Source organism: Pipistrellus hanaki, assembly GCF_964339955.1.
Source record: "Pipistrellus hanaki genome assembly, chromosome: 4".
Taxonomy (NCBI): domain Eukaryota; kingdom Metazoa; phylum Chordata; class Mammalia; order Chiroptera; family Vespertilionidae; genus Pipistrellus; species Pipistrellus hanaki.
In genome coordinates, this window is record NC_140506.1 from 77789685 (window position 1) to 77800912 (window position 11228).

General features: G+C 49.8%; 1 protein-coding gene across 2 annotated transcripts; it reads right to left on the minus strand.

Moving 5' to 3' along the window:
* Positions 1-428: 428 nt before the first annotated feature.
* KCTD7 (potassium channel tetramerization domain containing 7) lies at positions 429-10572 on the minus strand. Of its 2 annotated transcripts, none has more exons than XM_084880637.1 (5): positions 10204-10572; positions 7645-7814; positions 4071-4249; positions 3271-3643; positions 429-1425 (listed from the first exon to the last, which is right to left on the minus strand). In XM_084880637.1, exons 1-5 carry the CDS (start codon positions 10345-10347, stop codon positions 1401-1403), a joined length of 891 nt encoding a protein of 296 aa, XP_084736763.1. In that variant the 5' UTR covers positions 10348-10572; the 3' UTR covers positions 429-1400. The 2 variants fall into 2 exon arrangements, with proteins under 2 accessions (XP_084736763.1, XP_084736764.1); XM_084880638.1 differs by lacking the exon at positions 429-1425 and adding an exon at positions 2356-2540.
* Positions 10573-11228: the final 656 nt, after the last annotated feature.

Below are 11228 nucleotides of genomic sequence, written 5' to 3' on the forward strand. Positions count from 1 at the left end.
CTCTGTTGTGGCTGTGCATCTGAGCCTCTTCAGGTTCCAGCTTACCCCAAGATCACACACTGAGGCTCACCCCACTTTGTGGTTTGCAAAAGTCATCCTCCTCCTCCTCCTCCAATGAGCAACCCAGAACAGGAAGACTGTACCACCTGACTAGCCTGAGGCTCAGACAGTTCCCAGAATATCCTAAGCTCCAGGAAGAAAGAATAGAAGCTTTCAGGGCACAACTGACTGCGATCCAAACGCTAAGCACAGGACAGCCTGGTGAACTAACCAGAGGTGGAAAAGGGGTAGTGACGATTCCTCTATTTCTTCTATTAGAGCATTGCCCAAAGAATTCCTCCACTGGGATGACGTAATGTGGTTCACTGTGGTTTTGTTTACGTCTTTTTGGTTGCCGTTAAGTTCTTCATTTTCACTGAATTTTGTTATGGCCTCTGTTACACCATAGAGTCCTGTCTCCTAAGACTTCCACCTTCCCAGCCCATGAGCATGGCACCTGGGAGAGAAGGTGCCCAGAGTCAAAAGGGAAGCTCCAGAGGCAGCACTGACACATCACCAACCAGGGCCTGTCTCATGGCAGGGTGAATGGAATCCATTGTGAGGGTGAGAAGCATTTATTGACATTATGCACAAGAATTCTATAAAAATACACCTTCTTTCGATCAGAGAGAAGCATTCATCCTTTGGAACCTTCCTTCTGACCCAACCCTTCTTACACTCTGGGCCTGGCCGTTTAGAGTTAAAAAGGGATCCAACTGGGAGAAATCCCTTTCTCAGAGACAACCTTTGTTAGGAGGCCATCATCACAAACCACCACATCCAAAAGCACTGTTCAGACCGGCCTTGGCTTCTTGTCAGAGAACGGCCAAACTGGGCCATTGAATTCGTTCACTCCATTTAAAAAGAGCTCTAAGCTGGATGCCAGTGTCCTGGCTCTTTCTGGTCTACTGGCCTAGAACCTGTTTCCCCACAATGGCACAGAGCTCGCGACCTTGAGGACATCACAGAGGGAAAGAGAAATGGCGTCTCTAAAGAGAGGCACAGGCACAGTGTCCCTGTAGCCCCAAGCAAGTCTTCCAGGGCCTGTTTTTAGCAAACCTGCTTTTGAGCACACCAGCTGCTTCGGGTCTTACATGTATGGACTCTAAATAACCAAGCACTGGGATGCGCTGTGCCAGGGGTGGGAGAGAAAAGGGGCCAAGGCCAGGTTACTGAAAGCAATGGGCTTAATCATCTGCTCTCTACTCACACTGACTTCCTCCTGAATAGCTTGCCTCAGTGTCTGTCAAAAAATCAACTTGTATTAGGCAGTAACACCAATCAGAGCAACTTAAACCAAAGACTTTACTGTTAGAACAATGCAAGAGGCGTGTGGTTGAGCTAAACTCCAAGCAGGGACATCAGCTCCAGAGACGTGAAGATTCACTGTGGATGAGAACAATAGGAAGAACACATATCTTGGAACCAATGAGGCTGACTACTTTCCTCTTAGATTTCCATCTGTATCTCTGCTCCACTCATATAAGAATAGAAGAGTGTAAAGCCATGCCCCGAATCTCTGTTCCCACACAAGGCCCAGGAGGTCATTGCCTCATGAAGGAATTCAGCCAAGGGTCCAGGGCTTGGCCTTCTCTTACTCAGAAGGATGCAGATGTTTTCAGCTCCCTCTTGCCCTACGTCACCAATCTGGTCTTGTAAGACTTGAGATCAGTGAGGCTGTCCTCACCGGCTTTTCACATATAACAAAATCTCCCTATAAGAACACCCCAAAAATAGTCAAGTACAATCATGAGTACAAAGAGAAACCCTTATTGCAGTACAGAAATGCTACCCTTCAAATACTGGTGCTGCAAAGTCTTCCTTTAGGAGATGCATGTCCTTACCCTGACTAGCTGCCCCAGGCTGCACACAGAGCAAAAAGGAGCGGAACCTCGTGGATCTTTTTCTCTCACTGAAATGTGGGGAGTAAAACACAACGGAGGTTTGCTGCTGTCTTCCTATAGCCCCTGGGACAGCTGTGTCTCTCACCTAGCCCTTCCATTTCTTCTCTAGAACAGATACTCTCCTAGAAAGAGAATGTTAGTGGCGTAAAGCAAGGTTTCAAAAAGAAAGAGTTCCACCCGAAACTAATAAAAAATAATACTGAATGTAAACTGTAATTGGAAAAAGAAAAACAGTCAAAAGGATGTAAAGTACAGCATAGGGCATATAGTCAACAATGTTGTGATCATTGATGTCAGATGGGTACTTTGTAAGGTAGATAAATGTCTAACCACTATGCTGTACACCTGAAATTAATATAATAAAATATGTCAACTGTAATTAAAACATAAAAAGATTTTTTTAAAAAGGGGCTCCCATCAAAGAGTTCACCACAAACTGGATCCTGACAGATGAAATGGCAGCCAAAGAGGCATTCTGAGCCTCCAGAAAGGATGTGGCATCTCAAAGATAAGATGTAGACAACTTGCCTGCTTGACTGAGAGAATCTTCAAAAGGCGCCTCTGAAATGTATAATCCAGCCCTGTGAGAAGGTAACCCTGCAAGCGAGGAAGGTTGGTGGAAGATGGAAGCAGCCGAGGCCCAGAGCAGGGCTGTAAACATTGTGCTTTTTTAAGGCCCACCCGGTGCATAGTTTTGGCAACTATGGTTACATCTCCAAAGAGTGGTGAAGAATACATTTTGGGAGGAAAGCGTCTTTTCACATCCTAACACAAAGTGGGGGGCTGTTCTTGGGGAAGGAGGGAGAGAAGGTGCTCCTTCTTCAGTCAGAGACCGTGGATTGGCTATTTGGATTAAAATCCCCCATCATGTCCTATGTTCATACCTACACTGAGCACAGGGAAGGAATACCTGCACAGGGTTGAGGAAGTGATTGTGCCTACAATTATTTTGGCAATGTGGCTCCAAAAAGGGCAGAAACTCTCTTGCAAAGTCAAGAAAGTAACAAAACCTCTTTGGACTTCCTGGCCAACCCCAAGCCAGCCAGACTCACTGGCCTCAGGTAAAGACTGCCCTGCCCGGAGGAAAGGCCAGGTAAGTTCAGGTTCCGGGATCCCGTGGGCCACAAGCCCTGAGCCTGACCCCAAGGAGCAGCAGGGGAGACTAGAGCTGCACCTCCGTCCACTTGGAGCTGTGCCTCCGGACTCAGTCCTCACCTCAGCGGGTTCTGGGCAGTCAGGAGCCCTTCCAGGGATCTGACTCCCAGAGCCACGAAGGGAAATGGACACCCTCCCTGACGGGGCTCTCTTCCCTACCAGGACTACTCACCACCACGTGATCTTGAACTCATAGATGGGGCGCTTGCAGTAGTAGTGGTTGACGAGGTGTTTATCACACACCCCGATGCACTGGTGGTCCACGACCAGGCCCTGGGCTTTCAGGTCCGTGACCAGGCAGTGCAGCAGGTCATACACATCGGCCACAGCCTCCCAGGGCCCGAAGGACACGTCCACTTCACAGTGGTGCTCAAAGAGCTGCCCGTCACTCTCACTCCGTTCGAAGCGCAGGGAGTTGAGGAGTGGACACTCGTAGGGGGTGATGGGCATCTCCTCCTTGAAGACGCAGACCTTGAGCTTGGCGAAGCGGGCCTTCCGCTGGACTGCGCGCAGCCGGGCAATCTCCACAATCCGCTCCAAATGGTCTGTGGGGATGGACACAGCGGCCATCACTGGCGCGGGGTATAACAGGTAGGGAGTGGGAGGGCAAGGCAGGGGGAGGGCACAGAGCGCCCCAGCGATGGCAGGACCCCAGGGGGAAGAGCCAGATTCCTGGGGGAAGAGACTCTTTGGGCCTTATGCCGGATACAAAGTTAAAGAGGGGTCATGGCTCTCCATTGCAAAAGGAAATCAAGGGGATGGGATGAGGACCATCCTTTTGAAATGTGATCTGATGACAGTCACAGGCAAGGTGGGGCCCCCTTAACCTGTATCTTTCCCAGTGTGACCAAGAGAGGGAGTTGGATTCTCTCGTGTCTCAAGTATACACGTGAACCTTGTTCTGGCAGCGAGCGAGGCCCTGCCAGAGGCCTTCCCCATATGCCCTGGCTGTCCCGGGACCTGACCCCTCACCTTTGTAATAGGGCATGAGTCCCAGGAACGCCTGACGCACTTTCTCCCCCTTCAGGGGCTGCATGTTCTCCAGCTGCTCCAGGAGGGGCCCGATGGCGTAGTACTGGGCCTCCTTGTGCACAGCCTGCACTCGCTCCCGGGGCGGCAGGTCCCCGGAGCGCAGGAAGTTCAGCACGTCTCTAGCAGGAAGGAGAGAGGGCTGGTGAGAAGGAGCTGATGGAACTGGGTAGTGCCACATACTGGTTAGGACACAGAATCTGGAACCAGACCGCCGGTTTGTGAACTTAACCTTTCTGTGCCTTGATTTTCCTGTCTGTAAAATGGGGGGAAATAAAAAAAAAAATACTCCATGATATTATAGGATTAAATGAATTAGTATATAAAAAATGATTAGAAAATACCTGGCTTGGAGTAAGTCCTCAGTAAGTATTAATAGTTCTTATTAGCAGTACCATTATTATAATTACAATTATTATTAGGTATATATATAGGAATAATGGGAAGGTTACTAGTCTCTTAACATGCATACATAAAACACAATTTATTTTCATATTGTTATTTATTAATTCTTATATTATTTTCCATATGAACAACTGTAAACCTACTTTTGCCCATACAATCATTCACCCATTCTCCTGTTGATGGACATTGGAGTAGTTTCCAATTGGGGCTCTTAGGAGCAGAGCTGTGATGAGCATTCCTGTATAGAAGACGTGCTGTGAACACATGCACCCATTTCTCTTGGGTAGATGTTGGAAGTAGAATTGTTCAGTCATAGTGCATGTTTAACAAAGTGGCTGTAGCATTTTACATTCCCACTAGCAATGGAGAAAAGTTCCACATCTTCTACATATCCTGCCATTAGTATTATTCTGTGGCTCTACGGAGAAGATCAAATGTCTAAACCTAACATCTGAACAAACCGGTTCCAGAATCTGAGGGAAGGGGGAGGCCGAGGCAGGAAGAGATTAACCAAAGAACTTATATGCAAATATGCATAACCTATGGACACAGACAATAGTGCGGTAGGCCTGGGCAGGGGAGGGTAGAGGGGGCTTGTTTCGGGGGGAGGGGGAGTTGTGACATCTGTAATACTTTCAACAATAAAGAGACATTCTTAAAAATCACATACTGCATTTTCTTAAAATAAAAATTATATATTGATTTCAGAGAGAGAGGGAGAGGGAAAGAGAGATAGAAACTTCAATGATGAGAGAGAATCATTGATTGGCTGCCTCTTGCAGGCCCCCTACTGGGGATCAAGCCTACAACCCAGGAATGTGCCCTTGACCGGAATCAAACCCAGGATCCTTTAGTCTGCAGGCCAATGCTCTATCCACTGAACCAAATCAGCTAGGGCTCTTTTCAAATTGTTTAGTGCTTAGAGTAATCCGATCCAGCAATGGAAGGTGTGGCAAGGGCTTTTCTGTAAGGATATGTGAGTAAACTCCATGATTAAGCTGTCACCCCTCTAGTTAGTCTATGACTATAATGCAACACCAGCTAACACTAAGTATTAATCTGTATCAACTACTATTATTTGTTATCTCACTGAATCCTTTCAATAATATTATGGGATAAGTGCCATCTTATGTCCATTTATAAATGAGGAAAAAGTGGAGGTTAAGGAACATTGTTGCTCAAAAAGCCACAATTAGCCAGAGGCTCAGATGCAGAAATGGCTGACTCCAAGTCCACAGTGGTCCAGACTGTGATCCAAAGGGCTCTTCATTGATCACAATGGGAAACTGTCCCACGTGGAGGCCCAGGCAGCCTCTGTGGCAGGTGCTAGGGGCGTGTGAGCTACACCAGCAGAGAAATTTACCCCAGCAAATGCCCTAAATTCCTACTTTACTTTATCTGAATCTTTTTTTTTTTAATTGATTTTACAGAGAGTTTTATTTATGCATTAATTGGTTGCTTCTTGTATGTGCCCTGACCGGGGATCAAACTTGCAACCTTGGTGTATCAGGACGAGGCTCTAACCAATCGAGCTACCCGTCCAGGATACTTTATCGGAGTCTATCAACAACTTTATCTGCTGCTGCTGAATCATAGGCCACTGGAGCCTAGCAGTCTGAGGATAAATGCCACAATATCCTACTTTTCTGCCCAGCACCCTTGCCTGCTCTGTCATTCTCCTGCTGAAGCCAAATCCTATTTCCCCTCCCCACAGCCCCTGCGAAGACTGGTCCTCCAGGATCCTAAGCAAACCTTGGTAAGCTCTGCAAAACACATCCCCAGGGCCAGCCCAGCCGCGAGTGTTGTGGGAGCTGCCAGCTGGGGCCGGCACTTTCCTCCCCCAAACAGCCTGCAAACAAAAACCTTTTTATAGCTCTGCGGAGCGATGTGACACTTTGTTTTCTCAGCACTGGAGGCTGCGGACAACCTGCTGGAGAAACCCATATGCTTCAGAGCAAATTATTTGACCAGAGTCTCCTTTCTGAGGATGCAAATGACCTTCTCCCAATGTGGGAAATGCTACTTGGAGGCCATCACAGATTAGAGTGTCTGCCTCCCTGGCTGTTTTGTCCAAGGTCAAGGACCATGCTCGTTCTTTAGTCATCTCCAAAGTCAGACTGAAGGGGAAAAGAGCGTCAGCCGTATACTCTGAATGGACCAGACCAGGGGGCACAGTAGGACTTTATTTAATCCACATGACAGGCCTGCAAGGCCACTATTATTGTTTTTCATTTCACAAACAAGGAAACTGAAAAAAGTCTTTAAATGGGTTATGTATAAGGTTGTCAGAAGTCCTTTTTTGAGAAAGTCTACCTATTTTTTGAGAGTCTGTGTTTCCATGTTTTAGTGTTAAAATGACAGTAATAATTGAAGGTTGTTTGGGGGTGGGTTTTTTTTTTTTAGACTTTTCTGGACAACATTGAAGGATGGCCCTTCCCACACCTTTTTTGTTTATTTGTTTTAAACTACTATGCCCAGCTGGTGTAGCTCAGTGGTTGAGCATTGACTCAGGAGGCAAGGGGTCACCGGTTTGATTCCTGGTCAGGGCACATGCCTGAGTTGGGATCCCCTGTGGGAGGCTTGCAAGAGGCAGCCAATCAATGATGTTTCTCTCTCATAGTTGTTTCTATCTCTCTATCTTTCTCCCTTCTTCTCTCTCTAAAAAAAAAAATCAATAAAAACATATTGTTTTTTTTAAAAAAACCTATTGAAAGAAGTCAGGGAACTACTGTCACACAACCTCCTTCCTCCCTGAGGGCAACACTAACTGATCTGAGGGTATTCTCCAAAAAGCTGTTTTGGAACTCCCCACCTCTAGGTGGGATCACACCTATTCCTTTCCACAAGATGACAGCTCCACAGCCTTAAGTGACGGAGGACAGAGCAGCTGCATCACAACCAGCCAGTGTGTGCTATCTGAGGTTTCTCCAGCTGTCCTTGTCTCCTCTGGAAAAGAAACTAAACATTTTGATCCATTTAAACACTTATTAAATTCTGTCAGTATGTTCTCTCCTCTTATATAATAGATACTGTGGAAGATACTAAGCCCCCTGCCCACCCAGGCCCCTCACTTGCTAGGACTGCAGAGACGATGGTAGAGGGAGAGACATACCCGAAGTGCGTGCCGTCCCGGTCGATGAAGTACCGGCCCTCGGCGTCGGTGGGGATGTAGTGCCGCCCGCTGAACATGGCCGCCAGCATGGTGTCCTCGTAGCGCCGCAGGGTGGACAGGCGTGTGGTGAAGTGAGCCCCTCCAATGTTAAGGGGAACAACCTCAGGAAACTGGAGGAAAAAAAACACCACACACCAACACAGCGGCATGTTCAGCCAGGCAAGAAAAATGACAGCCGGGCTGCTCCGTCTGCAGTCTTCTTGGGTCTGATCAAAGCCTCACCATTCACTCAGGCACCCCAAACCAAAACCCAGGAGTCTTCCTGAACACTCCTCTCTCCTCCCTTTGCCCACACTCACCCGGTGCCAAGCCCTGTCCATCCTCCCAGCAGCTCCTAAATCGGGTCCCTCCACCCCAATCCTACTATCAATATTTCCACTCCAGAGTTCAAAGCCTTCGTTGCCCTCCTCTTACTTCCTGAATTCACCATCTTTGTTCCCTTGCTCATGCTGTCTTCTCTGTCCAAAATGCTCTTACCGCTATCCCTTTGTCCTCCTAGCAACAGCGAGTGCCCCCCTTGGTGGTGTAGACTGTTCCCTGCAGGCGCCTGGATGAGAGTAATCTGCTGGCCCAGATGTGTGTTCTTTCTCTAATTCACACCCAGGAACCATAAGGTTAGCCGCAGCCACTCATTCTAACAGCTTCTATTCAAGTTCCACTTTGTGAGCATTTCTGCTCTATTGTCCCCGGCCAGCTCACAAGACAGTTAACTAAACACGCCTTCCATTGTTGCCTTCACTGTAGGCCACATTCTTCTCCATTACAGCGCCTAGCCCAATCCATGGGTGATTTATTCTCTTCTGTCAGCCCATTCTTCTAGAACCCAAGGTTCCCGAGGCAGGGACAGCATCTTGTTCACCCATTCGAGGCAGGGACAGCATCTTGTTCACCCATTCGGAGGCCACCCACAGCAGGGTTCCTGGATGTCTGTCGAATAATTCCTTCTTCATCTGTAGTGTGAGATGAGTCCCCAGTGCAGCTGAGGGTGTGGAGGCAAGGGCAGGGTGAAGAACAGAGAAAGATGGAATAGAGTTGCCCTGAGAAGCTCATGCTTGGGATGTTTTCTGTTCTTTTTCTCTTTTGATATCTTTTCACTCATGATGTTGAAAGGAACAAGGCCCGTTCTCTCTAATTTTCCAATTCTCCTCTTGCAGATTAACATTTTGTCCCAGTGCATACTTTTCAATATTATGACATCTCCCAGGCTCCAGTGAAACTCTATGCATATTTATCTAGTAAGGTCTTTTCCCCAGCTTTCTAATTCTTTGTGAATAAAGTAGGGTAAATATACATTAAATAAAAGTTACCCGGGGCCTTGTGTAGTGCCTGCCTCACAGTAAGCACCCAAATATGCATTGAATGGGTGAATGAAATAGTATGACAGTTCCATGTACTGTCACTCTTCTGCACCCAAAGGACAGGAAATGCTTTCTGCTTATTCTATAGCCCCTCTAAAGCTATTCTATGTGCCCAGCAAGGACTCAAATGATCTATTATGTGCATACCAAGGATATCCCATACCCATACCAATCCAAGTGTTTGCTCCGTATTAGAGATGAAAAGACTGAGGCAGAGAAGGAAAAGGCAACCAAGAACAGTTTAAGATCTCACGTGGAGCCATGTACTCTGTGGGGGACCTGGCCCTGTACTCTTTCCTCCAAACCACATCATTCCCCCAAGGACAATGCACACAAAAACACACCACTGTGTCTCCAATGGCTCCTTTTCCCCAACTGCACAGAGTACTTCTGGAGTTCTGCTCATTTTCACAAGGGCCCCCTGACGTTAAAGCTATGGACTTCTAGCCCCCAAACAACACTCTCTGGTTCCCCAAAGCCTCACCTCGCCCTGCCCAGCCCCTCCGGGCGCTGTCCATTCTCCTGTCTCCACACACCACATCCTCCCTATCTGACACTCCCTTAGCTCCTCCTCCTTCCTAGTCTCTATCTTCAGGGCCCTACAGTGCCAACCTCTCCTACGCCTCTCCCTCTCCCTCTTGTGAAGGGCCATTCCAGGTGTTACTATGATACTGTCATGCACGCGAAGACCAGGGGAAGCCACCGTGCACCAGGCACTGCAGCTAGGGAGGGAAAGCCAGGGAGTTGTCAGATGAGTGTGGACACCTCGACCAACTGGCCTGCTTTTTACCTGCACGCAGTGCCTTACTCCACGGCCAGGGCAGCTGGGCATTGGGTTTGGGTGCCACCAAGGCCTCTTGGGTTTTCCAGAAGGCACTACCATCTCTTGGGGCTCCAGGTCCCCTTTTCGCGGACTAAGTCAACCTCACTGGCAGTTGGTCACTGGAAGAAGGAGGGGGTTCGGGGCCAGGTGACCTCTGTGGCAGGGAAGACACACCTGGTGCATTTTACTGGCCCTCTGGCGCCGCCCCCAGCCCGACCCCTGATCTGCGCACCTGGCGGGCTTGCATCCCAAGGTCAGCTCAGCCCAGCACCTGCGGGTCCCCCTGCGTCCTCCCCACAACCCGCTCCGTGCAGGTACCTCTTGGGGCAGCAGGGGCAGCGCGTGCCCCGACTGCGTGGCCGTCGGGGTGGCCGGCTCCAGAAAGTCGTCCTCGGCGTCGGAGCTGGACATGGCACCGTCCGGGCGACGGCTGTCTGGCTCCCGCCCCGTGACTACCACCATCCCTCTGGCTCTGGGTAGTGGGCGCGGCGGCTTCGGGCAGGCGGGCAGCGGACCCGGGGCGCTAGCGGGGAGCAGCGGCGGGCATGACGCGGGGCCTCGGGCGGGCGGGCGGGGTGGGGCGCGGCGCGGCCGGCGGGCTGGGGGCCGCACTCCCTCCTCAGCCTGCGCACCGGGCAGCGGCCACCGCGGGGACCACCAGCTGGGCGCCTGACGCTGCCGCCTCCCGCTACTGGCCGAGCCCCGCTTGCCCCGCCCCTGATTGGCAGGAGGCTTGCCCAGTCCCAGGGCAGGGAGAACGGTCAGCCTGCGCCTGAGTGGCTCCTGGGGCCGGCCGGCTTGTCTGTCCTGCTGTGATTGGCTCTCTGACCAGCGCACACGCCTTCTCCCCATCACTGGTCCTCTCCACCCCCACCCCACCCCAAGCAGCGGGGGGCACCGCCTCTGAGTGCGGGCACTACCTCTGAGGGGGGCCTAGTGGTTGGCTCAGAGGGTGGCTCCGTGGTAACCGTGTAGAAACCTTATTTTCTTTAGTATGTTTTATTTTCATTTTTCCCCTTTGACTCAAATGGGCCTCACAGCGCCCTGACTCACCCACCTCCCTCTCACTTGCTAGATCATTAAGCCCTGGGCCACATTAGATAATTTCTAGAAGGAAGCCTCTGGCCTGTTGACCACAAAGAGTTTTGGTCAAACTAAAGATAACATCTAGGCCTCAGCCGTGTTCCAGCTCCAGAACACCCCACCAAAGGAATCCTTGCAAAACAAGATGAATCGAGGCCATGGCTGACATCAAGACCAGATGCAATGATCAATGACCCCCTGCCCTAGCCTGACCAGTCAGTAGAGACCACAACCCTGACCGTGACCCTAACTTATCTCCC

Excerpts from the sequence above, each read along its gene's own strand:
- KCTD7 (XM_084880638.1), bottom strand. The coding sequence starts at position 10,347 with ATGGTGGTAGTCACGGGGCGGGAGCCAGACAGCCGTCGCCCGGACGGT. Across the intron at positions 4,250-7,644 it reads CGGGACGGCACGCACTTCGG|AGACGTGCTGAACTTCCTGC; the intron begins GTATGTCTCTCC and ends CCTTCCTGCTAG. Across the intron at positions 2,541-3,270 it reads GAGTTCAAGATCACGTGGTG|GGTTACCTTCTCACAGGGCT; the intron begins GTGAGTAGTCCT and ends CCTCGCTTGCAG.